The 27,282-nt window shown below is 35.0% G+C and overlaps 1 protein-coding gene across 4 annotated transcripts in view; it reads right to left on the reverse strand.

The window, feature by feature from the left end:
- Positions 1-27,282, reverse strand: part of COP1 (COP1 E3 ubiquitin ligase) — a 329,094-nt gene that overhangs the window by 191,038 nt on the left and 110,774 nt on the right. For all 4 annotated transcript variants that reach the window (XM_007480833.3, XM_007480832.3, XM_056815582.1 and 1 more), the window contains 2 exons: positions 24,158-24,215; positions 5,733-5,847 (listed from right to left, as the gene is read on the reverse strand). In XM_007480833.3, the coding sequence (XP_007480895.2) occupies positions 5,733-5,847; positions 24,158-24,215 (173 nt within the window). The remainder of the gene's footprint in view (positions 1-5,732; positions 5,848-24,157; positions 24,216-27,282) is intronic.

Raw genomic sequence — 27,282 nt, forward strand, 5'->3', positions numbered from 1 at the left:
ATATTTTGTGATACATCCTCTCTCTGGGCTCTTTTGGCGGAGAGGTGGCTGGTGGCAACATACTAGGAGTCTTGGTATCTTGGCGTGGCTATAGCTATTGTCTGGCTTTGGTGTTGAGCATCCTTGATACAGTAACTGGGAGAAGTTTAGTAGCCTAGTTCAGGTGAGGTGTCTTTACTGGGCTCTCTTGGAGTTTAGACTGATTCCTTTTTCCTTTACCTTCCAAAACATTATCCTCTTAGGAAGCCTCTAATCTTCTGAGGAAGCCTTGTGGTGGGGTCTTTGCACTCCCCCTGGCACAGGCTAGGCTGGAGAAATCCTATGCCCTTTTTCCTCTCTCTTTTTCTTAATTCCTTCCCTCTATATTAATTAAGCCACTATAAAATTTCCAAACTGGCTTATTTTATTTGGGATTTGAATTAAATCCCTGGCAACCAGTTAAATTTATATTCAGTCTCAAGCCTAAATTTACCCTTCCGCAACATTTCAAATTATTTCACAGGTATAACAAATTCAAAATGTCCCAAAATAATCCTCTCATCTCTAGCTTGGACTTTTATAAGTTTTCTTAATTGAGCTTCCTACCTCCAAGACTCTCTCCTTTCCAATCTATCCTCCACACAGCTTCACCATGAAGTATAACCTGAAAAGCACAATTCTAATCATGTCACTTTCCCTCCTCAATAAACTTCCATGGTCCCTATTGCCTTTAGAATGAAATAAAACTATTCTCCTTGGTTTTTAAAGTTCTTTAAAACCTGGTTCAAGTCTGCCTTTTCAGGTTTACTCTCATCACATAAAACACTTCTCCCATCTCCATGGCTTTGTGTACACTCTACCTTATATGTTAACATGATGTTTTCCTCAATAAACATAAATTTGAAGGACTATTTCTAATTTTTTTTGAGTCACACATATAGCATGATGATTGGTATATAGAAGATATCTTAAAATACTTGTCAGTTACTTAATATACATACCTCTTTCTCCTTAGGTAGCCTTATGCTTTTTGATCATTTATTATCTATGCAGTAGTTCCAAATAATACAGAGAGAGTAGAGGGAAAAGAAACTGAAACTAGGTGAGGTTACCACCTATTAGGTTCTCAGGAAAATAAAAGGAATGTTTAAATAAGCCTTTTGCATTATAATTGTAATTAAATTATGCAACTTATACCTATGTAGTATCTCTTAACAATAGACAAGGTTATTGTAAGAAAAATTAAGCTTTCTTAATGCCTATTTCCTAAAAACATGATTTATATAATCACATCTACAAATCCCAAAATTCCATATTTCATTTAAAATAAGGCTTTGATCAAATTCACCTTACTTCCCCAAAGACCATGCTCTGGAAACTTTTAATTCCTTCATCTCAGAAACATCCATTGTAAAAGTCAACTTTCCTGATTCAGGATTGGCTCCCCTAGCCAACTAATTCATGGAAGTCCCTAGCCAGTAGCCTTCCTACTGCATGCTTACTTTTCCTTCAACATTCTAGTGTCCCTTGAGCCCCACCTATTCCTTAATCATGTCAGTGCTTACTAATTAACTGAACTCTGAACTTTATCAAAAAGTACTGTGTCATTTATGTCTTCTAGTAATCAATTGCTGTCTTAACTTCTCACTTACACTTAAAAGTTTCTAATGCATAAGAGTCAAATGAAGTTTTTCATTTCCCTCCCACTTTTGCCAATCAAGAAAATGAGGCAGAGAAGTCACAGAACTGGGATTTAAATCAGGTCTCCTAATTCTCAGTCCAGTACATAAAACAAATATAATGACCCTGCTGCTTCCCCTAGCTCTATCCAAATGATTATTGGCTGATATAAAATATCTGATGTGAAAATTTTCCTAGTTTATGAGTCCATTCCCCATCTATTGAAGAAATTGTAAAAAGTGAAATTTTCAGTTGTTTATAAAAAAGGTTAATATCAGTAAAAAAATACACACACTAAACTTAAAAAAAGTTAAACCATTTATTATGCATAAAACCTTGTTCAAGGCATCTCAGCTCCCTGTGCTTCAGTTTCTCCAGGAAGGGGTATGCAAATGGATCTTATAACCCATTAAAGCAACACTAAAATTCAATTATAGTATTTTCTTTTCATTTTATTTTACTGTACTAGAAATCTTCTAAATCTCTGTTAAGTCTTAATTAATCTCTACCAATATGCCATGTCTTTATTTCAATTTTATCTCAATGTTATTTAAGTATAAACCCATAAATCCTTTTCTCTCTCCTTCCAAATGCTTTTTCTTAACCAGTTTTAATATCACTTATTATTAGCTTACTTCTTATGACTCACTGTTGAAAAGAAACTTTCAGATAAAAGTAGATATAACAAAAGTATGTATAGCTACTTGGACATTTGTTAGATTATGAACAAACTGGTATAAAAGTGACAGCTTTTCAAATATTTCAAATATTCAAATTCATCAATAGACCTTCTATGGACTAACTTTCTATGTAAATCATAAAATACCCTTGCAATTCCTGAGACATAAGGAATTAACATCATCTCTCTAAATCAATTTTGCTCATTTGATTAAAAAAAAAGTAACCAGACCCATTATTCCTTGCCTTTAAAAAAATTATTGAGCCTATCCTCAAAGAATATATACCATAGTAAAATAAATTAACCAAGTCTGTAGCAATAAGCCTAGCCGCTAGTGGATAGAGCATTGGGTTTAGAATCAGGACAATTCATCTTTATGAGTTCAAAACCAGACTCAGACAATTACTGTGTGACCTTGGGCAATCACTTAACCCTGTCTGCCTCAGTTCCTCATCTGTAAAATAAACTAGATAAGAACATGACAAACCATTCCAGTAACTTTACCACATAGGGTCATAAAGAGTCAGTCAACTGAAACCAACTGAACAACATACGGATAAGCATTTTATTATAATGTATAGAAGTGGTTAGCCTTCAAGTCAGGAAAACCTGGAGAGTCCTCCCTCAGGTACATATTAGTTCTATGATAATGAGAAAGTCATTTAGCATTTAACTGCCACTACTCTGCCCTCAAGCAATTATCTGACTACAAATTATAGATAAATTGTCAATCTATATTGGAGGAAGGAGTTTCTACAAAAATGAGTTGATTATATTGATGATATCATAAATTACTACTGCTACTGCTATTATAACTACCACTATTACTCATAATAATAATAAAGGAATAACTGTTTTGGGAGATACTTTAAAACTTTCTATAAACAAAACATTCAAGTTTAAGTCTTCTTTTTTTCAATTTTCCCATCTCTTATTTTCAGAGCTCTGCCATTCCCAATACATAAATCTCAGCATCATGAAGACAAATAAGAGGAAGAATTCAGGACTTGGGTCACTTTCAATTTATTATAATTGTGATATAGTTTACTGACTAATACAGCTAGCAGAAGCATCTGGTTGAAGGTTTATTCCTAAGTAGCAAAGAACGTTCATCAGATAAAAAATTGTTTACCATCAATTTTAAGCAAACCCATATACCAATATTGATGGATTTCTTAAAATCATTAGAGGAAATGATATATGTATAATGTGTGTGCATGAGAATAAAATGGAGTGGCACACAGTTCTAGTAACCTCTTCTCAATAAACCATTTCTACTAAAATAGATGGCTAACTGCTCTTCAATTTACAGTCTTCAAGAATTACCTAACAATCAGAGATTAAGTTATTTATTCAGGATTACAATCAAGTATGTACTAGAGTGGAGATGGCGAACCTATGACACATGTTTCAGCACTGACACGTGTAGCCATTTTTTGATGACACAAGGCTACATGTGGGCTCAGCGCACCTCAGGGCCCAGGAGCTGCCCAGGGAGCCTCATGCCCACAGACATGGCCTTGGCCATGTTCTGGCCAGGGGTGAGTGGGGGGGGGGGGGGGGGGGGAGATTTGCTCCATACTCTGGTCACAGGCCGAGTGGCAGGCAGAGCATGCCAAGCAGCTAGGGCATGTGGAGTTCCCATGGAAGCATGGAGGAGGAGCATGCACAGCAGGCAGACTGAGGGGGAGACAGCAGCTGCTCTTGAAGCAACCCCAGATGGGGAGGCACACAGCTGGTCCAGTAAAAGACTGGGAGGGACTCTGGTCCATGTGCAATGGAGGAGTGCCTGGAACTGATTACCAGATACTTTTAGCACCCTGAAAAATATAGCAATGACTCACAATTTTTCCCCCTACATGCTTTTGTGAGACCTTATTCTCAGTATTAAATAATATCAAAACCAACAAAAGGAACAGATTGACAGAGGAAATTAGTAGTGCTTGCTTGGGCTTGAAGTGTACAAAATACCAGCCTTCAATTGAAGATTTAGCCAATGAAATTCAGCAACAAAAAAGTCACTAATAGGCAAATTACTTAAAGAATTCCCCTTCCCCCTCACTTATCTCAGTTCATGGCACCCCACACAAGCTAAATAATATCAAGAACAACAAAAGAAACCAACTGACAGATGAACAAATAAGTCACTAAGCAGGTAAGTTAAATAATTAGTTTTAGGTTTATTACATAGTTCTATATTACAATTATACATTTTTGTTATTTAGACTATAAATATTGTAAAATCATGGGTTTTTTTCCTCAAAGTGACTCTCCACTCAAGTTATGCTTGGCTATTTGGAGAATTTTGACATACCAAGCTCAAAAGGTTGTCCATCACTGTGCTAGAGACAGAATCTAAGCCCAGATTTTCTTGTCCCTGGCACTGGCTCTCTCTATTCACTCCACCAGAGGTATCAAACACAAACACTCCAAAATGCTACACAAATCAGATTAAAAAGCAACTAGAGAAAAGTTAAGAAAATTAAAAAACAATAATACATAATGTTCATATGTCATTTTTTCTAAGTCAAGATGAGCCCCCTCTAAGATCCTTAGGTCTGGTATAGTAGACATTTTTATTTGAGTTTGACACCACTGCACTCTACCATTCTCCTTTTACCTACATTCATAATATCTGTATTCTAAGATGTTTTAAGAATTTTAAACAGGACAAATCCAAAGAAAATTTAAGTCCCATTTCAATGACTGACAAAATAGAAGGAAGAATTTGTTCACACTATTCTGAGCAAGGCATACATCTTCATTTTTAGTGAGTCTCAGAAAAGTTAAGTGACCTGGATACTGTATCACAATTTAGTGTCAAAAGGCAAGATTTTAAACCCAAACTATCTTTTCAATGACAATAAAAGAATTGCATATTTACTGAGCATAGATGCATTTATTACTGCTTTTCTTTGATATTCAGCAATTTGCTTCTAAATCCTACTTTCCTAATTGCCTATTCCAATCTTCTATCAAATTGCTTTCCCTAAGGGAAACTACACTCTTCCCTGTCTCTATGCCATTATGTAAACTGGCTCCCATGCCTGAAAAACACTTACTCTTCATCCACCCACAGACCTTTGCATAGTACCTGACATAAAATAAGTGCTTAATAAATACTTGCTGATTAATGACCTATATCTATTAAAATTTTTTTCTAGGAAAAATATAGGTGCTACTTTCCTATAATTAGGTCTTTCTCAAAACACTAATTATTTGAAGTTACTATCTTATTTACTAGAATGTAGTTTAAATAAATTTTTTGTCCTGAATTTGTTTTTGTTTTTGTTATGAACAGGGAGCCATCTTTCTATGTATTAGGCTTAAAAAAACTGTAAAATGCATCTAACACTTAAGCATTGATATTTTAGAGTACAAATAGATAAAGTACCTGCGACACGAGACATCCTTGTAGAAAAGTAGCATTGCTCTAAATCTTCAAAATGAGCAGTGAGGCGTTTCCGTCGTGATGCTAATGTGCTATTGTACCAAGGCTGCTTCTTTGTCTGGGAAGGGGGTGACAAATGATAGATGTATTTAGAATATGAAGCAAACAATATAAACTAATATCTGCCTATGCAAAATTTCTTGCAATTTCATCTTTATATTTGGATTTTAAAGTAAACAATTAAAATGACAACTTCGGATTCATTAGAAGATTTTACACTATTATCAATTATGATACTTTATCCATTAAAAATGTAAAATCCTCTCTACATACATAAGCTTTCTGAAAGTAAAGGTTGTTTTGTTCTTTGATTTTGTACTCTCCAGTGCCTGACAGTGTCTGGAACATAGCAGAAATCAAATAAATTTTTTGTTTAATTTCTGTGTATTTGAAGAAAGTAAGACATTTGTAGTGATGATTAAAGGTAATGAAATTTCCATCTATGATTCAAAACCTATAGAAAGAATATCCAAAGTCTACATTACTCAAAATAAAATGCAAGAAAGAATCAGCAACCTTTCACAATAAAATAAGTTTGCAAATTGGAATCTACTGTTTGATTTGATAGTCAGCAAAGAGGGTCCAGGCCTTGAGGCAAGCATAGGAGCATACATATGCACACAACACAGAGATCACTAACAATTTTAGAAAATAACAATAATCAATAAGAGAAAGGAATACTATGGCATTGCCTGATGAATGGAGACAACTACTAATTCCAGGAGACAGAATAGCTTAGAGAAAAGAGAGCTGGCCTCAGAATCAGAAAGATCAGGAAGAGTTCATATTAGCTATAAGACCCTGAGTTTATCTTCTACGCTACACTTTAAGACCATAAAATAAATTGACAGAAAAAGTTCTTCACTTAGAGCTTCCTATATAATGAAATCACAAATGCAGACCCTCTTATTATTAGGAGAACTATCTTAAACTTGAGATGTCTAATACAGACTGGAGAGGATGAGAGAGTTTTGGACTAAACAAGTAGTATATACTGGAAGATATGGGCAGAAAGTTTGATATCTGGTGAAAAAGATAGAGAAAAGAAGTAAGGAAAGGCTAGAAAGGCAGGGAGATTTATTTCAAAAGCCCTTACAATGGAGAATAAGGTGCTGAACAATGAAGAGGTCTAGATAAATATGGGAATGGTTAAGGGTTGACAAACCTTGATAAGAGATAGGAATAACTAAAATGGTAAAGCCAAGGATGCCTCCAAGGATTCAAGGCAGAATGAATAATATCCTCAAAAGAAATAGGAAGCTTAGAAGATAGTTAGGTTTTGAGGGAAGAATCATTATGTTTCAGACATGCTGGCTTTAAGATGCCTGAGGAATACCTAAGAAAAGATGTTCAGTGATCAGTCTAACAGCCTGTCCCTTCAAAGCACCACAAGAAATACAGAGGTAGGGCCTCACAGTGCATGATTAGCAGTTAGATAATTGTAGTGATGAGAAATTGCAAATAAACTACAATCCTATATGACATTTCCTTGTAATCTCTTAATGTTCTCAATTTTATCTTTTAAACTTATCACTAAAGAAATATAACAATGTAGCCAAGTAAAATTTAGATTTATAATTGCTAAATAAAATAAAAGAACTTCACTATAGCTCCACCATAGCCAAGACAGCTATGTGTGCACAAATTCTTCAAACCTGGAAGCAAAAAACACAAACGGAAAGGTGTACCATACTATGAAATTAACCACAAGCAAAAATGATAATGGAACAAGTCAATAATAAGAAGGCAATTTTGTACAGATTAAATTTTTTTAAATCTCAGTAAAAAATATTAAAAAATGATTCTCAACAGAATTAAATTAAAAACAGAGGTGAAATACACAATGGAGAATATTCCATTACATATTCTGTCTAAGCAATTTGCCAAGAATATAAAAACAGTGAAATCATTTAAAGATGAATGCTCCCAATTCTTGGAACAATAAAAAATAATAACTACAATGACATCATAAGAAAACCTCTTATTTTCAAGTCCAATAATTAACATGTCATATATCCTACATTAGGATGACAACTTTTAATTATACTCTTGACATCTAGAAAGTGTTTAAGATATGAATGAATCCTACACAAAACTAATTTTCTTTTTTTTTATATAAACCCTTACCTTCCATCTTAGAGTCAATACTGTGTACTGGCTCCAAGGCAGAAGAGTGATAAGGGCTAGGCAATGGGGGTCAAGTGACTTGCCCAGGGTCACACAGCTGGGAAGTGTTGAAGGCCAGATTTGAACCTATGACCTCCCATCTCTAGGTCTGACTCTCAATCCACTGAGTCACCCAGCTGCCCCACCAAACTAATGTTCTAAGTAAAATTGGAATGAAAACTAATAAATATATTATTTTATAGTGTATCCTTTAATAATTCCTGAGCTCTGTACAAAACAAAATAAATCAACCATTAGAACACCTCCATTTTAAAGGTTACCTTTAAAGCTTATCATTAAATAATTTACAGGAGATATCAAGAAACAAACAGAACATCCAAAGTCCTCCCAAAAGATCTCTGTCAAGTGTGGAAAGGGGATAGAAAGGAAAAAAACCACAAAACACTGATTTGAAAAATGTTAAAAAGTCATAAATTTTAAAAAATTTAAAGATAAAACATAAAAATATTAAACCTTCTAGCTAAAGAATAAACAGGGTTGTTTTTTTTTCTAACTTTTTACTATCACAAAAGAATAATGAAAAATAGGGAGCCAATCTAGGAAAATACAAAGCAAACCAACTAAAAATTCATCATAAATTGACCTTACAAACTCCAATGGCTACAGTGCCCAGTTTATTTGTTTTTAAATGTCTTAAATTTTAAGAAAAAAAAAACTACCAAAAATTATAAACAACCTGATTAATGAATCCAAGATGTTAAGTCAAGTAATGTCAGGCCAACATCACAAACAAAATACAAGGTTCCTGGCTCAGGTTCCTGTGTACAACCTGAATTAATTTCAAAAAGAAACAATCCATAATAAGTCTGAAAGCAGTATGTCCTGTATAAACAGATGAATATTGGTGTATTGATTGGTATATCTAATTACCAAAGCACTTGTTTTTGTCTGTTTAATGCCAAGAAATGTGAAACATCTAAACAAAAAATGCCTACTGATAAATTAAAAATCTAGCTATGAATCTATCAGAGGAAAAGTAGATACATTTACAAATTGTCAGGGAAAAAAAAACAACACAAAAGATTACTGCCATAAAAGCATGATTATCAGGGCCTATACTTCAGGAGGATGCCCAGTAAGCCATGTCTACATTCCCTACCTAGCTGTGTCCCCCCAACACCTTAGTCTTAAGACTCTACCCACCTCCCTATTTAGGTTACCTGTTCAAAAATTATATTAGGACAGCACTTACCTCTAAAGTTCTAAATTCTAACCTAAATGAAAAACTTGATCAGACTCTCTTTAAATATCAATAAAAAAATGAATACCAAAATAATTTCAGATATTTAAATCTTTTAACATTATTCTAATCTAAGGCCTGAGTTTGTAAAAGGAGAAGAAGCCTAATCAGATGAGTAAGAATTGTTCCTTAGATATGCTGGAAGTAACCCAAGAAGTTTATGAAAGATCCAATCAGGGATTCCAATCAAGAATGAGAAGTTGACATTGGAAGGCGTTTATCAGTTTTACATAAATGTGCAATGGGAGGATTGAAAGCAATAAGATAACTTGTGTGATCAGTATGAAACATTGACTATTACTCAGGTTGTTATCTTCATCAATATCTGCCAAAAGATGGATTGGCTCACTGAGGAAAAATGAATGCTCATGACTTTACTGTCTCTCCAATGCAGAGAGACAGGGACCAAAAATAACATGATATAAACATGAAGGAGTTTTGATTGACCTACTGGCTAGAGACACTTATGTCTAGCAAGTATCTTTGGTTATTAATTATGATCTTACCACCAACTAGAAGAATTATATTCATAGAATTGTGTGTGAAGAGCATTTTGGTCATGAGAATGTGGCCATCAACACAGTGACAAAGGAAGAAAAGATCCTTCAAGTCACCAAGATATTCTATAAAACCTCCACTAGATGACCTCAACTGAAAGGCTTCTAAACCTGATTTTATCCAGGGCCCTCTTCTCTGGAATGGGGCAAGGGGTGGAACAAGGGTGAACACCTTTGTCATTTTTAGCTCTTTTTTTGACTTTGAATAAATATCAATTTTTTTGGCCAAAAAAATAGGCTAAGAGAAAGAAAAATGTCTTTTATTAATTTAATTGGTACCATTAGTATTAATTAGTACCAATTAGTATTTCTTGAGTTTGCCTTTGACCAGCTGAAAAAGAAGTGGTTAAAGAATAATTTAATGTTTTTTTAAAATAATTCTTTAGTTCGTCCTTGAAGTTAAGGATCCACAGTTCTGTTTGATGAAGCAAAACTGTTAACTGCCCACTGTATGTTTATCTTGTTGTAGATTTTTGCCTTTTGTTTGGGGAAGACTATAAATTATAACTTTAGAATGTATAAACCTTGCCCTTTTTTAGTTTCTCTCTCTCTAGCATGTGTTAAATTACTTACTACAGTGACACACAATATGCTAAGCACTGGGAATATGAAGATAGGCAAAATATCATCTCTTTTCACATGTAGTTCACATCCTAATGAAGGAGACTCCATGCAATCATCAATGACATACTAGATATATTACATAGACATACAAGTTACTGTACACACACACACACACACACACACACACACACACACACGATAAGAAACAGAAGATAATTTGAAAAGTCACTAATATTAAAGAGAATCAGGAAAGAATTCTTGCACAAGGAAAGATTTTATGTTAAGTTTTAAAAAGGTCACGGAACCCAGGACATGGAGGTGAAAAGAAAGAAATCTAGGCATGGGAAATAACCAATGAAAATGCTCAACAATAGAAGATAGAGAGTTCTATACAAGGACTCGCAAGGAGGCCAGTGTCATTGGATTAGACTACAAAGAGGAGAATAAGATATTAAAAAAAAAACACTGAAAAATAAGAGGGGATCAGAGGACTTTATAATTGTTCCTAAAGGTGACCAAGAACTATTGTTATTGATGGAACAGCTGGAGGCATGGTCATCATCATGAAGTAAATTATATAGAAAAGGGAACTTTAATTATCAAGATATTTTGCTGAAACTCTCTGCCAAAAGAAGAATAATTTCTTAACTTGTCTTAATGATAGTTTCCTATTCAAATAGTGAATGAACAAACAGAGGCAAATTCTACTTTGAATTCTCATTTGCAGTGACAGAAAGGAAGTAGAAGTACTCAGATTTAAATAAAGGAAATCTTGAGCTAATGTGACTACTTCCTCATAGCAGTTATTAACAGTGAAGGAAAAAAGGTGTAGTCTGATATGTAGCTTATATTTTACAAAATCTGATTACAAAGGCTGATAGGAAGAAGTCAATTGAGAAAAGAAAAGATCTCAAGAATGAAATGTTGAAAACACAAAAATACATCACTATTATGAAGAAAAATTCAAATTTTCTAAAGATGAGGCTGTACAGAAAATTAAGATTTTGAAAAAATATAGAAGACAGAAGCAAAGTCAGGTAACAGAATAAAAACATGTGGCACAATATTGTAAGAATAATGACAAAAGTGCAAAAACTAGATAAACTGATACTAGTTAGGAAAACCAATGAACATAAAAAAGATAGGTGATTCTTAAGCCACACTGAAGGAGGATCAAATGATATAGGAGGGCTTTTTAGTGTGGACAATATGGTGATTACTGACTAAAAAAAGGTAAATATGATACTTATTTTGCTTTCCATACCCACCTCCTATCCATTGCTTCCTAATAAACCTTTGGATTTGAAAAGACTAAGATAATGAAGTTAGACCTCTTGATTTAACTTGATCAACTCATTAAACTAGATCAAGCCTTCTGGTTTGAATGAACTATCTCTTACACTATATATGAAATTGGGACTACTGGGTCCTAAATCATTGCCAAAGTGATGGTTGAAGTATCATGAAGAATAGGGGAGTTACTACAAGGTTGGCGATATGTAAATTAGGAAAAACAATATTAACTGGGACCTGCTAAACACAAGAAATCGTGATTTATTGTTGATTTGAAAAGCTACTATAGGGGGCAGCTGCGTGGCTCGCTCAGTGAATTGAGAGTCAGGCCAAGAGACCAGAGGTCCTGGGTTCAAATCTGCCCTCACTTGACCCCCATTGCCTAGCCCTTACTGCTCTTCTGCCTTAGAGCCAATACACAAGAGGGAAGGTAAGGGTTTAAAAAAAAAGTTACTATGAAAGAAATATGAGAAATTTTCTTAACTGCATTCTCCTGAACATTTTTTATCAATTACTTGGTTAAAGGCAAATGACCACAGGTTTAAAAGTGACACAAAGTTTTACCTATTTTAACTTCTGTAATGTTTTTCGATTCCTAGAGGTAGTATAGAATAATATATGGAACACTTGATGAGGAATCATGAAGACCTGTATCCAAATCCAATCTTATTTATTTATAGCTGTGTAACTCAAAAGAAGTCATTTAATCTACAGCTACCTCAGTTTCCTTGTCTATAAACTAGAAAAAGAAACAATAGCACCTGCCTACCAGGATTGTTGTGAGGATAAAATGAGATAATATTTTTTGAGTGCCTTGCAAACCTTAGAAGGTATTTAAATGCTAGCTATTATTACTATTCTTGTTGTTGTTGTTTTTAATTTTTTTGTTAATTGGGGGAAGTGAAAAGTATTCAAGTAGAAATTAATTTATTAAACTAAGGTCTCACCTGATACACTACAAAAGGTTCCAAATGGATCCAAGAGCTAGATATCAAAGGTCATATCAAAACAATTGTGGAAAGGGAAAGAATTCATGGTAAAAACAAGTGATAGGAGCATTAAAGATCAAGCATAATATTTTAATTACATAAAAATGAAAAAGTTTTGCTCAATCAAATTAATGTGGTTAAAATTAGAAGGGAAACAGGACTGGCAGAGGGTAAGGGGAAGCTTTTCAGCAAGTTTCTCTAATAAAACATTGGTATTGATTCAACGGATAAGAATGATAGCCATTGTCCAATAAATAAAAGATCAAGGATCTTTCTCAAAAGGAAAAATTCTAACTCCTCAAGAGATAATTGAGAATGTCTTATAGAGGGAACAAAGACAAGTTTGACAGTATCATAAAGCCTCGAAGGAGGGAGGGGTTACTAAGTTCTCTCCTAAACTACATTATATTTAACTACTCTTTTGGTATTTGAATTTAATAACTTTATATTTATAAGGAATATATTTTTATATACTGGCCTCCATCATTAAAATGGAAATGTAATCTCAATGAAAGTAGGGATTAGTTATTTGCACCTTTACCCTAGAATCTAGCATACAGCAAATATCTAGTTACTGGGACAAAATAGGCATTTATAAATAATTGGTTTACATTGATCTTTCACTAATCACAAGAGTTATATTCCTGGGACACCCGCAATAGGTGAAAATCTGCAAAGTAGTAGCATCATTTTATTATTTATGTATATTTTAAAGCTTTATAAACCGTTCCCACTCTCCTATAAATCTTTTCCACACTTTTATAAACCTACAGTTACTAAGACAATCAGCACCCAGAATACAGAAAACAGCACCTTGGTCACCTTTCATTCCATCAGTCAATAATGTGCTACAATAAGCATAACTCTGTGATAAACAATTATACATGTGTATATATATATTTCTTAACACTGTGATACAGTGAAGCTGCAATAAGTAAACTGTGATATAGCAAGGGATGACTGAATATGAAAAAATGCTACAAATCAAAAATTATTAGATTTCAAATTCAAGCACATGATGTTTTACTTCACATGCATTGTATTGTCAAAGATGACAAAAAAAAAGTTGAGAAGGACATATGTCAACAAAGTAATTTGCTTTTATTATGCATCTTTGTTACAGATTTTTTCTTTTTGCTTTCTCAATGGGGTAAGGTAGAAAGAAAGAAGGGAGATGACAGATTTTCATGAAAATAAAATGAATTTTTAAAAAAACTTCACGTAATGGTTAATAATAAAATGAAGGATATAATCATCTGTGTGTATCTGAGATGGAGTAAAACTAAAGATCATTGGAATTTACAAACTAGGAGACTGATAAACCAAGAAGCCAAGATATTTGAGGAGACATATGTACAGTGAAAGTACCAAGCATGAGGGTAAGGATTCCAGTAGAAACAAATAATGTGAACCAGGTGTATACCTCTCTAAAAAAGAGAAATAACTTGAGATTCGTGATGAAAACAATCAGAATATAAACAGGGTGACATAAATGTTCAGAATGAATTTCAAAAGATGAGAAGTTACAATTAGTGAGGATAACAGAGGAAGCACGAGTATATCTACAATTCCTCCAGGTCCATTATGTTACAAGAAGTGAATAAAGCTATATCTAGCACTAGAGAACATAGGAAGGTATGTATAGTGATATTGATTTTCAACTGCAAGATTAAGAATGGACCAATAGACCAAGAATGAAAACAGGGACAGGGGAGACAGAGAAAAGAGAAGAATATATACACACAAATATATTTACATATATATATGTAAAATACAATTTTTAAAGTTAACTAATTGTAACTGTAAGGAAAATTCTTCTTCTATCACATTTATGTTTGTCTCTTTCCAAGTTCTACTCAGTGTTCATAGTTCTGACGCCTAGGACTGAGAAGAACAAATCTAATCCCTGTCTACCTAATAGCACCTTTGAAGACAACTGTATTTACCACATACTTCACATCAAATTTTGTCATCTCCAGGTTAAATACCCCTGGTTTCTCCATTCAATCTTCATAGAGTATTGACTTAAAGCTTTTCACAATGCTGGCTACCCTTATGTTATTCAAATTACTAATTAAAAAAATATTTTACACAAAAAGAATCAAGGAGAACTCTCTGGAATATTTTACTAAAGGTCTCACATTAGCCTGAAGAGAATCATCAAAAAGTAATTAAAAAAGAGGGAAAAAAGAAAAACAAAAAAACATTTTTTAAGAGACTCAATAAGTTAAAATGATACGTATAAGAAAAGAGGTCATTGGTAACTCTTAAAAACTGTTATTAACTGGGCAGCAAAAAGAAGTACACTTAGAAGGAACAGTGACAAATTGTATAGCATGAAAGGACAAGACATAAATAGATATATAGATATATACATGCATAAATACATACACATGTGTATGCATATATATATACACATACATATAGAGAGAGCTAAAAAAATAGGTTAATATTAAAAGAAATGGGAAAAGAAAAAAGAGGAGGTAAATATATATGTCACAAAGCAGCTCATGGTGGTGTAAACCTTAAAATTTCTTAAGACTTATAAATGTTGGAAATTTCACCATTGGGAAATTTCATACTTGAAAAATTTCCTATTGATAGTGGGTCTTGGCTATTGGAATGTGAACCCCATTGGCATGGGAGGTTCCTCCTCCTCCCTTCTTAAGATTACTTTAGAACAGAAACCTTTTGCTGAACAATGGAAAGGACTTTGACCTATGCTTAAGCATAGAACAGGAATTTCTTTGAGTCATGATTGATTTTAGAATTGATACAATGGAGATACTTGGAATGACAGAACCAAGTCTTGGAAATTGCAATATCCACCCTACTCAGTCCTAACAGGATTTAGGAAGGGCTGCAGCATAGATCAAAATTTAATTATTCCAATCTCTACCCTACTCAGGGTAACAGGATTTAGGAAGGGCTGTAGCAAAAGATCAAGATTTAATTATTTGAGAATATGACCTCCAACAGACATGTGCAAAGCCACAGACCTCTGGGCGGTCCTGGGTTAAGCTAGAGCCACCATTGGCACAGGGAAAATGATGGTCAGTGATTGGTAGATGTGAGAACTGAGGGGAGGGAACTTGGATGGTTTCCTTAAAGATAGAGGGGTCTGAGGACTGAGGGGGGTGGTTGGAGAGTTTTGGCTCTGAGTGGTTGCAGAGGTGCTCTGAGAAGCTTGCTCTGAAGGAAGCTGGAGGTGGAGGCCCCGGAGACTGTTTCTCCATTTTGTCACGTGAGTAATAGGGACTGATCTCCTTTCTTTGCCCCAGCTATCTAAGGGCTTGGGCCTTTTGGCCCAGCCTAAACAGAGGGGGTATTTAAGCCCTATTCCCTTCTCTCCCCTTTCTCTCTCTCTCTCTAATTCCTTTCTTCCTCCTGTTTGTAATTAAACTCTATAAAAGGCTGACGGCTGACTTGAGTTTTCATTTAGGAATTACATAGCTGAATTCCTTGGCGACCTTAAATTAATATATATCAGTCTTTTAAAGTGATTTCCTTGTCACAGTGGGAGAGGGGAGAACATCAATACACTGGAAGGGTAAAGAGGTCAAAGATAGGAAATACTCAACTCTTATGTGCTTTGAAATTGACCCAAAGAGGGAAGAACAATCCAATCCATTCGGGCAGAGAATAGATTTGCGCCCTATAGAGGAGTAGAAGGGTAAAAAACAGATTGCTGGGGAGGGAAGCAGTACAAGGGAGGGAGGGGGAAGGGGGTTAATTTTAGAATGACTACAGGGAAAATAAGGGGGGGTAATAAGAAGGTAGGGGGGTAGAAAGGGAAGTAAAATAAGGGTGGGAAGTAGGGGGACTGATTAAAAAAAAACATTGGTGTAGAAGGAAATCGTGAAAGAATAAAAGGCAGGAACAGGAGTAGAAATCAAAATGCTAGGTAATACACAGGTGGTAATCATAACTGAAAGTGAATGGAATGAACTCATCCATAAAACACAAGCTAATAGCAAGAGTGGATTAGAATCCAAAACCCTACCATATGCTGTGTACAAGAAACACACAAGAGGAAGGTAGATACGCATAGGGAGAAAGTAAGAGGGTGGAGCCAAATCTATTGGGCATCAACTGACAAAAAGAAGGCAAGAGTCGCAATCATAATATCCGACAAAGCCAAAGTAAAAATAAATCTAGTTAAAAGAGATAGGGAAGGTAATTACATCCTGATAAAAGGCAGTATAGAAAATGAGGAAATATCAGTATTCAACATGTATGCACCAAATGGCAGAGCATCCAAATTTCTAAAGGAGAAACTAGAGGAGCTCAAGGATGAAATAGATGAAAAACTATACTAGTGGGAGACCTGAACCTTCCTCTATCAGACCTAGATGAATCAAACCAACAAATAAATAAGAAAGAGGTAAGAGAAGTGAATGAAATCTTAGAAAAATTAGTTAGTAGACATGTGGAGAAAAATAAAAAGGGACAAAAGGAATATACCTTCTTTTCAGCAGCACATGGTACATTCATAAAAACTGACCATGTATTAGGGCATAAAAACATTGCAAACAAGTTCAAAAGAGCAGAAATAATAAATGAAATTTTCTCAGATCATAATGTAATGAAAATAATTATTAGTAAGGGAACATGGAGAGGTAAATCAAAAATTAATTGGAAATTAAACAATATGATTCTCCAAATCCAGTTAAAGAACAAATCATAGAAACAATTAATAACTTCACTGAAGAAAATGACAGTGATGAAGCATCCTTTCAAAACCTATGGGAAGCAGCCAAAGCAGTACTCAGGGGGAAATTAATATCCTTGAGTTCATATATTAACCAATTAAGAAGGGCAGAGGTCAATGAATTGGGCATGCAAATTAAAAAACTAGAAAGCGAACAAATTAAAAATCCTCAGAAGAAGACTAAATTAGAGATCCTAAAAATCAAAGGAGAAATTAATAAAAGTCAAAGAACTATTGATTTAATAAAAACGACTAGAAGCTGGTACTTTGAAAAAACAAATATAACAAAGTACTAGTCAGTCTAAGTAAAAAAAGGAAAGAAAAAAACCAAATTGACAATATCCAAGACTAAAAAGGAGACCTCACCTCTAATGAAGAGGAAATTAAGGCAATCATTAAAAACAAATATGCCAAATTATTTGGCAACAGATATGGCAATCTAGGTGATAGGGATGAATACTTACAAAAATATAAATTGCCTAGACTAAAATAGGAAGAAATAAATTAACTAAACAACCCCATATCAGAAAAAGAAATTGAATAAGCCATCAAAACTCCCTAATGAAAAATCCCCAGATATAGATGGATTCACAAATGAATTCTATCAAACATTCAAAGAACAACTAATCCCAATATTAAACAAACTATTTGACAGAATAAGCCAAGAAGGAGTTCTACCAAATTCATTTTACGACACAAACATGGTACTGAACCCAAAGCCAGGCAGGTCAAAAACAGAGAAAGAGAACTATAGACCCATCTCCCTAATGAATATAGATGCAAAAATCTTAAATAGGATACAGCAAAAAGACTCCAGCAAGTCATCAAAAGAGTTATCCACTATGACCAGGCAGGATTCATACCAGGAGAGCAAGGATGGTTCAATATTAGGAAAACCATTCACATAATTGACCATATTAACAAGCAAACTGACAAAAATCACATGATTATCTCAATAAATGTAGTAAAAGCCTTTGATAAAATGCAACACCCATTCCTATTGAAAACACCAGAAAGTATAGGAATAGAAGGGCCTTTGCTAAAAATAATGAACAGTGTATATATATGTTGGTTGTCTCTCGAACCGAGGATGACGATTGTCTTTGTGAGTTTTTGTGCACAAAGACACCTGTGCATGAAGATTTAAGTGGAAAAGTCGATGCACAGAGACAGTCCCACTCTCTCGGCGTTGGAAGCCTGGGTCCATTGGCACAAAAAGTCTTTACACCTGGAGACTTCCTCAGCTACACTGGATGGCCATGTTGTCTTTTGTGCTCCATCACGCCCTAAGCACTCCACAGTGCCTTGCTGCATCGCCATCTCAGCCTTTGAACCTTCTTGTTGGTTTCTTCCGCCTGTTCCGCCAAAGCAGTCTTCACATGCTGGATGAGCAAAGCCCTAGTTCACCAGGGGTCAACGTCGACCCAATGGCTACCCTCACAAGGTTTAGCCGGCTTGTCGAAGCTGTTGCCCGTGGTGCGGCCGCTGCCTCATGCTAGCAGCTACTAGGAGCCACAACAGTAAACATCATCTGCAATGGGGATAAACTAGAAGCCTTCCCAATAATATCAGGAGTAAAAAAGGAATGCCCATTATCACTTCTATTATTTAACATTGTACTAGAAACACTAGCAGTAGCAATTAGAGAAGAAAAAGAAATTGAAGGCATTAAAATAGGCAAGGAGGAGACCAAATTATCATTCTTTGCAGATGACATGATGGTCTAATTAAAGAATCCTAGAGATTCAACCAAAAAGCTAATCGAAATAATCAACAACTTTAGCAAAGTTGCAGGATACAAAATAAACCCGCATACAGTCATCAGCATTTCTATATATCTCCAACCCAGTTCAGCAGCAAGAATTAGAAAGAGAAATTCCATTTAAAGTCACCTAAGACAATATAAAATACTTAGGAATCTATCTGCCAAGACAAACACAGGAACTATATGAACACAACTACAAAACACTCTCCACACAATTAAAACTAGATCTAAACAATTGGAAAAACATTGATCATGGGTGGGAGGAACTAACATAATAAAAATGACCATCCTACCCAAATTAGTTTACTTATTTAGTGCCATACCCATTGAACTATCAAAAAACTTCTTTACTGAATTAAAAAAAAAAAACATAAATAAGTTCATTTGGAAGAACAAAAGATCAAGGATATACAGGGAAACCATTTAAAAAAAATGCAAAGGAAGGAGAACTTGCAGTCCCAGATCTCAAACTATACTATAAAGCAGTGGTCATCAAAACAATTTGGCACTGGCTAAGAGAAAGAAAGGAGGATCAATGGAATAGACTTGGGATAAATTACCTCAGCAAAACAGTCTATGACAAACCCAAAGACCCAGCTTTTGGGACAAAAATTCACTATTTGATAAAAACAGCTGGGAAAATTGGAAGACAGTGTGGGAGAGATTAGGTTTGGATCAACACATCACACTCTACACTGTGAACCTTAAAAATTCTCAGATCCTACTTCATAAGATTTGGTTAAGAACATTCCCCATTTTAGAAAATGAAGGGACTTAGATCAGGAATGTGAGATCTCTACTCCACCAGTACTTAAGACTGCTTTAGGGGAAGAAACTCCATGCTGAACAATGAAAAATACTTAAACCCATACTTATAGTAAGGCAAAAGTACTTAAGCTGTGCCTATTTTTAGATCTAATACAAAAGGGTGCTAAGTACCTATAAAGGTCAGGCAACTTGTGAATTTACAAGGAGCAAAGAGGTGAGAAACTTACTCAGAAGTTTTCTGGTGTGAAGTTAATCAAAAATTTAAAGCCTTCTTAGGTGTGAACTAAGAATGGTCTGTCCTTTGGAAAATGTCTACTGTGATTGGTAGATGTGAGAACTTAGGGGAGGTGACTGTGAACCTTAAAAATTTCCCAGACCCTACTTCATAAGGCTGGGTTAAGACCATTCCCAATTTGGGCAGTGAAGGTACTTGATCAGGAATGTGAGAACTCTACTTCACCATACTTAAGCATGCCCTAGGGCAAGATAAAGTTGTAAACTCTTTGCTGAACAATGAAAAGTACTTAAACCCATACTTATAATAAGACAAAAAAGTTCTTAAGCCATGCCTATTTTTAGAACTAATACAAAGGGGTGCTAAGTACCTATAAAGGTCAGGCAACTTGTGAATTTACAAGGAGCAAAGAGGAAAAAACTTACTCAGAGATCCTAGTCTATTCAGGTGTGAATTACTCAAAAGATTAGTTTACTCAGGTGTGAACTAAGAATGGTCTGTCCTTTGAAAAACATCTACTGTGATTGGTAGATATAAGGACTTAGGGGAGGTGACATAGGAGAAAATGCCCTTTAAATAGGAGTTCAGATACATTCAGGGACATTCTGAAACATTAAGATTGAGGATTGAGCTGGTGAAGTCAGCTGAGATGGAGCTGTCCTGGTGTCACTAGAATCATTGCTTTGACAGATCTTGTGATGAGTGATTAAGGACTGAATGATCTTTTCTCTTAGGGCTTAGGCCTGGATTGGCAAGGACTGGCCAGGGCCCGCTTATCCTTTTCTAATTATTCCCCTTTTTCTCTCTTTCTCTCCTTTTCTTTAATTCCTCATTTGTATTAATTAAAATCTCTATAAAACCCAGCTGACTTGGGTATATTTGAATAATTGGGACTATTTCCCTGGCGACCACCTTATATTTGATTTCAAAACAAAACACTGTAGTGAAAACATATTTCCTGCGGTCACAACTTACTCATCCACTCTTTATATCTATCACAATTTATATCTTCCACTATTTAAATCACTACAGTTTACAACCTCACCAATTTTAATTATTACATGACATAGGAGAAAATTCCCTTTAAAAGGAGACGAAAAGCTGACTCTGGAGACAGTCTCAAGGAAGTCTCAGAGGAACTCTCTCTGGAGAAGGCAGCTAATGAACACTAGAATCCTTGCTTGGACAAATCTTGTGGTGAGTGGATAAAGGACTGACTGATCTTTCTCTTAGGGCTTGGACCTGGGTTAAATCTCCTTTCCTTTAGGGAGGCCTGGGTTGGCCAGGGCTGGCCTGGGCCGGCCTATCTTTTTCTCATTATTTCCTTTTTCTCTCTCTCTCCCTTTCTTTAATTCCTCATTTGTATGAATTAAAATCTCTATAAAACCCATATGACTTGGGTATATTTAATAATTGGGAATTTTCCCCTGGCGACCACCTTATATTTGATTTAAAATAAGGCACTGTCTTGAAACCATATTTTCTGAGGTCATAATTTGAGCCAAACACTCTTTTAACTGCCACAGTTTATATCTTCCACCATTTTAATTATCACAACACCAAGATAAACTCAGAATGGGTGAATGACTTGAACATAAAGAAGCAAACTATAAGCAAATTAGGTGAACACAGAATAGTATACATGTCAGATGATTGGAAAAGGAAAGACTTTAAAACCAAGCAAGACTTAGAAAGAGCCACAAAATGTAAAATAAATAATTTTGACTACAACAAATTAAAAAGTTTTTGTACAAATAAAACTAATGCAATACAAAGTTAGAAGGGAAGCAACAAATTGGGAAACAATTTTCATAAAAACGTCTGACAACGGTTTAATTACTCAAATTTACAAAGAGCTAAATCAATTGTACAAAAAATGAAGCCATTCTCCAATTGATAAATGGGCAAGGGACATGAATAGGCAATTTTCAGATAAAGAAATCAAAACTATTAATAGGCACATGAAAAACTGTTCTAAATCTCTTATAATCAGAGAGATGCAAATCAAAACAACTCTGAGGTATCACCTCACACCTACCAGATTGGCTAACATGACAACAAAGGAAAGTAATGAATGCTGGAGGGGATGTGGCAGGGTTGGGACATTAATTCATTGCAGGTGGAGTTGTGAATTGATCCAATCATTCTGGAGGGCAATTTGGAACTATGCCCAAAGGGCAATAAAAGACTGTCTGCCCTTTGATCCAGCCATAGTACTGCTGGATTTGTACCTCAAAGAGATAATATGGAAAAAGACTCATACAAGAATATTCATAACTGCGCTCTTTGTGGTGGCAAAAAAATGGAAAATGAGGGGATGCCCTTCAATTGGGGAATGGCTGAACAAATTGTGGTATATGTTGGTGATGGAATACTATTGTGCTAAAAGGAATAATAAAGTGGAGGAATTCCATGGAGTCTGGAACAACCTCCAGGAAGTGATGCAGAGCAAAAGGAGCAGAACCAGGAAAACACTGCACACAGAGACTGATACACTGTGGTACAATCGAAGGTGATGGACTTCTCCATTAGTATCAATGAAATCTCCCTGAACCATCTGAAGGGATCTAGGAGCAAAAAACACTATCCCCAAGAACAGGTCAAATTGTGGGAGTAAAAAACACCAAGGAAAATCAACTGCTTGACTACACCGGTTGAGGGGATATGATTGAGGAGAGACTCTACATGATCACCCTAATGCAAATACCAACAACATGGAAATGGGTTCGAATCAAGGACACTTGTGATACCCAGTGGAATCGCGCATCGGCTGGGGGGTGGGGAGGGTAAATGATCTTTGTTTCCAATGAATAATGTTTGAAAATGACCAAGTAAAATAATGTTTAAAAGGGAAAAAACAAAAGATTTGGTTTAGCTATCCCCTTATTGTAACAATGGAGATACTTGGTCTAACAAGAATCAGGAATGTATTGGGAACTTGGAAATTATTCCACCTTACTCAGACAGTGCTTATGGGGAAGATAAAGTTATAAACTCCTGATTGAACAATGAAAGTCCCTAACTCATACCTTATAGTAAAGCTAGAACCTTAAGATAGTTCTATTTTTAGATCTAATACCAAAAGGTGTTAAGTAACTATAAAGGTTAAATTAGTACCTAAAAAAGTCAAGTAACTTACAAAAGGCAAGCTTAACAAAGAGGTGTGAAGTACTCAGAAGATATAATCTAACCAAAGAAGGTGAGAACTAAGAATAGGCAGTCCTGGAAAAAAAGTGTCTACTGTGATTGGTAGACAGGAAAATTTAGGGGAGGTGATATAAGAGAAAATTTCTATAAAAGGAAGGGATAAAAAGTAAGGAGGCAATTGAGTTGAATTGAATTAGATTCTGAACTCGGTTCAGGAGATTCAGTGAAGGACTGGAACTTGCTTGGAGACAGTCTTGTGGTGAGTAATAAGACAGACTCCCTCTCCCTTAGGCTCAGGTTGGCCACTTTGGTCAAGGCCTTTAACTACTACTTGGCTCAGCCTAAGCCAGAGCAATTTAGATTAATTCTCTCTCTTTTTCTCTCCTTCCCTTAATTCCTTCATTTATATTAATTAAAATCTCCATAAATCCCCAGCTGACTTGGGTATTTTCATATTTGGGAATTTCCCATGGTGACCACTTATTTAGATTTTAAGTCAAAACACTATATTGCTCCTTACATTCCTCACTATTCCTTGACAATTGCTCAGAATACATAAATTCAAATCTTTAAATTATCCTGGAATATTTTGTCTCAATCATTGTCTTTTATCTTATCACAGCCTACTTGGTATAATATTCCTTGTTGTAAATATTGTATTTCCCTTATTGGAACTATAAGTTTGTAAAGGTAAATAGCTTTTTAAGCCCTTTGCATTCCTAATATCTAACAATGTCCTGGTTTACTGTCAGTAATTTATAAAGATTTGTTAACAGTTGTTGTTGAAACAATTTTGCCACTTTAACTAAAGGTTTATTAATGTAGGGTTATGAAGTGTTTCAAATTTCTTATGACTCAAGTGATTACTTTCTGTCTTTACTGAAAAAGGAACAATTAAATGTATCTTCTTACCTGAGAGCTGCCACTGAAACCTGGAGGTTGACTATATTCGGTGGAATCAATAATACTACTGCAAAAAGGAAAAAAAAGGCTTCATTAATGGTATTATCATTAATTTTTAATTAATAGCAACATAAAAACCAGGGTCAGTTTGATATCTAGCTCATTGGATATAAAGCCAACCCTAGAGATGGGAGGTCCTGGGTTCAAATTTGTATGACCTTGAGCAAGTCACTTAACTCCAACTGCCTACCCCTAACCACTCTTCTTTGTTGAAACCAATACTTATTATCAATTCTGAGAGAGAAGGTAAAAATTTTTTTAAAAAAGAAAGAAAATCCAGACGGCAAACAAATCCCATAAATATAAAATATTAGGAATAGAAGTTCACATTAAAGGAAAAATGTACTATCTAAAATATGGTATTAAGCTATTACCACCACTTTTTTCTACCACTTCAGATATAATGAACACTTCTGAAAAATGTATATCAAACATCAAAATATTAAAAAATATCTAATTGATTTCATTAATTTATAAAGCTAGATGGCTCAGTGAATTGAGAGGTAGGTCTAGAAGGAGATCAAGAGAGGTTTGCCCTGTCATATTCTTCTGGAAATCTTTACTAAGAATCAGGGCTATCATTCTCACAGAGACCCTCCTTAAAGGATATCTGTGAGGCAAAAGATTATTTTTTTCCTCCCTTAGACTAATGTAATCTTAGGTGGTTTTCTGGACTCTAAGCTCTCCTCTCTTAATACATTCTGCATATTTATGCCCAATACTCCCATAATGTACCATATAACTCCTATTCTCTACAAAATCATTCAATATGATCTATATGAGATATGTTATTACACCCTTTTTCATACACCAGGTAGTAAAAGCTTAGCTACACTCCATCTTCCATTTCATTCTTTTTCCCATTTTCGCATTTACTGTCAGTTGCTATTCTTTCAAGGGTTCTCATCCATCTCAGTCAGAAGTACCTCCTCTCTTCATATGAGGGTCAATTCAGGAGCAACCTCTTTCATGAAGCTGTACTTTACTTTTCTCTGTACTCTAGATAGAAGTATGAATCTGTCTACATTTCTCATAGTAGTTTTGTCTAGTTCTTAACTTTGCTAATATCATGCTTTCTATAATCCTCACAGACAGAAGTTGAAGCTATAAGTTCCTATAGGGCAATGTTACATTTGAAAATTAGTGTCAACTGAGAAACAATAATGCAAGCATCATCAATAGGCTGACAGTAAACAATAAATTAGGTCAATGGACTCTCTCAATGACCAAGAACCCCAAGGGAGGGGTCACCAGCCTTAATATAGTTCCAGGAAGATCAGTGAACAAAAAACAGGAATTATAAAACAATATGATTGGTTACAAAGTCTGAAATATGAGAAATGATTTTTAAAGAAACCTAGTATGATTAGATTGAAGTCTGGAATTCAAGTCTGACAAAAACCCTTACTTCAATCTTGTTGCTAGGAAAAATGCATTGGTGGTATCCACTTGCCTAGGTAACAGTCCAAACTTTCTTGAAGGATAGCATTTCAAAAATAACAAAGAGTTCCATTCACATCTTGTAAGACCTACTGCCCCAGTAACAGGTCTCCCTTAATTGTACATGGGGCAGTAAGATCTGTAGAGACAATATATTTCTTTGAATTAAAGTAATTTATATATACATATATATGTACATCTTTATATTTTTACATATATTTATATCTCAAAGAGGAAAGCTGAACTTCTGAACTTAACTAAGTCAAAGAAACATGTCTTGTGTAATTAAAAAAAAAATTTACAGAATTTTACAATCAGAACCAATTTGATTTTCTTAGCAGGAACTTGCATTTTATCAACTTTAAAAGGCAGGAGTCCCCATATCAAGGGTGCTCAGAGAGACCTGCATATGGTAATCATTTAATGTTTTACTGACCTAAATCATCCCTGGTCAGGCCCCTTATCCCCTCTTCCTGGGACCATTCAAATAGGATTCTGATTTCACAACACCCAGTCTCTCCTCCTTAAGCCATTTATGTATCATTTCTCCTCATCTCATCTATATTCCAACTATGGATCTCTCAGCTGCTCCCTGTATATAGCATTATTTCCTCCATCTATGTACATTTGCTCAACTATGTCTAAAATTCTCCTCTTCTTCACCTCTTTCTGTAGAAACCCCTTGTTCCTTTCAAGTACCACATCCTCTATTCAAGAAACCTTGCCCAATTCAACTCAACAATTCTGAATTGCTTCATCACAGTGTATTTTACTTTGTATATATCTACATTTATTTATGTGTCAATATATTACATACCTCCAGTAAGCTCTGGTGGGTAAGAATTGTCTCATTTTAGAATTTATATACCCCAAACCTAGCACAATATCTGGAATATTGTAAGTACTAAATATATGCTTATTAATTCACTAATTGAGGCCTCTCATTTCTACATTCAGATTTATGATTCTGCATATTTGGGTAACTTGAATTATCTCTATCCCTTGTAGTCTTATCATACCACATACCTATCTTGCTTTAATTCACAACCAACTCAGGTACATTAACTCAAATAACAGGTAACAGTGTGGCATGGTAGACATAGAGTGGGACTTAGAGAACTAAAGGTAGAGGTTTAATTCCTGACTGGTCAGTCAATCAATAAATTGACTGATTCACTAATTGGCATCTTTCATTTCTATATTCATATCTGTGAGACTATATATTTAGGTTACTTGAATAATCTCTAACTTTTCTAGTCTACCATGCCAAATACATATTGTCTTCATTTAATTTACAACTTAGTATTTACTTCAGCCTATCGAAGCAATCTGTAGACTGCCTTCGGGGAGCTCAAAAATCTAATGGGAAAAAATATTATATAAAAATAAACTAGAAAGGGAAAGATGAGGGGAAAGAGATAGGTGAGAAGATCTGATTAAGTCCTAGAATACAGCTCAGTGGCAAATAATGAGATGGCTGCTCTAGGTATCCTCCTAAAATGGAGGAAATGGGAAGAGCTCTCAGATGTCCATCCTCTTCAATCAAAGAGAGAGAGGGGCCTCAAAATCAGGGTGTACTATGTCAGAGAGCCAATAAACATTTATTATTTTTCAGGATGATGAGTTTCTGGAGG

This window comes from Monodelphis domestica, chromosome 2, assembly GCF_027887165.1.
Source record: "Monodelphis domestica isolate mMonDom1 chromosome 2, mMonDom1.pri, whole genome shotgun sequence".
Classification (NCBI taxonomy): Eukaryota; Metazoa; Chordata; class Mammalia; order Didelphimorphia; family Didelphidae; genus Monodelphis; species Monodelphis domestica.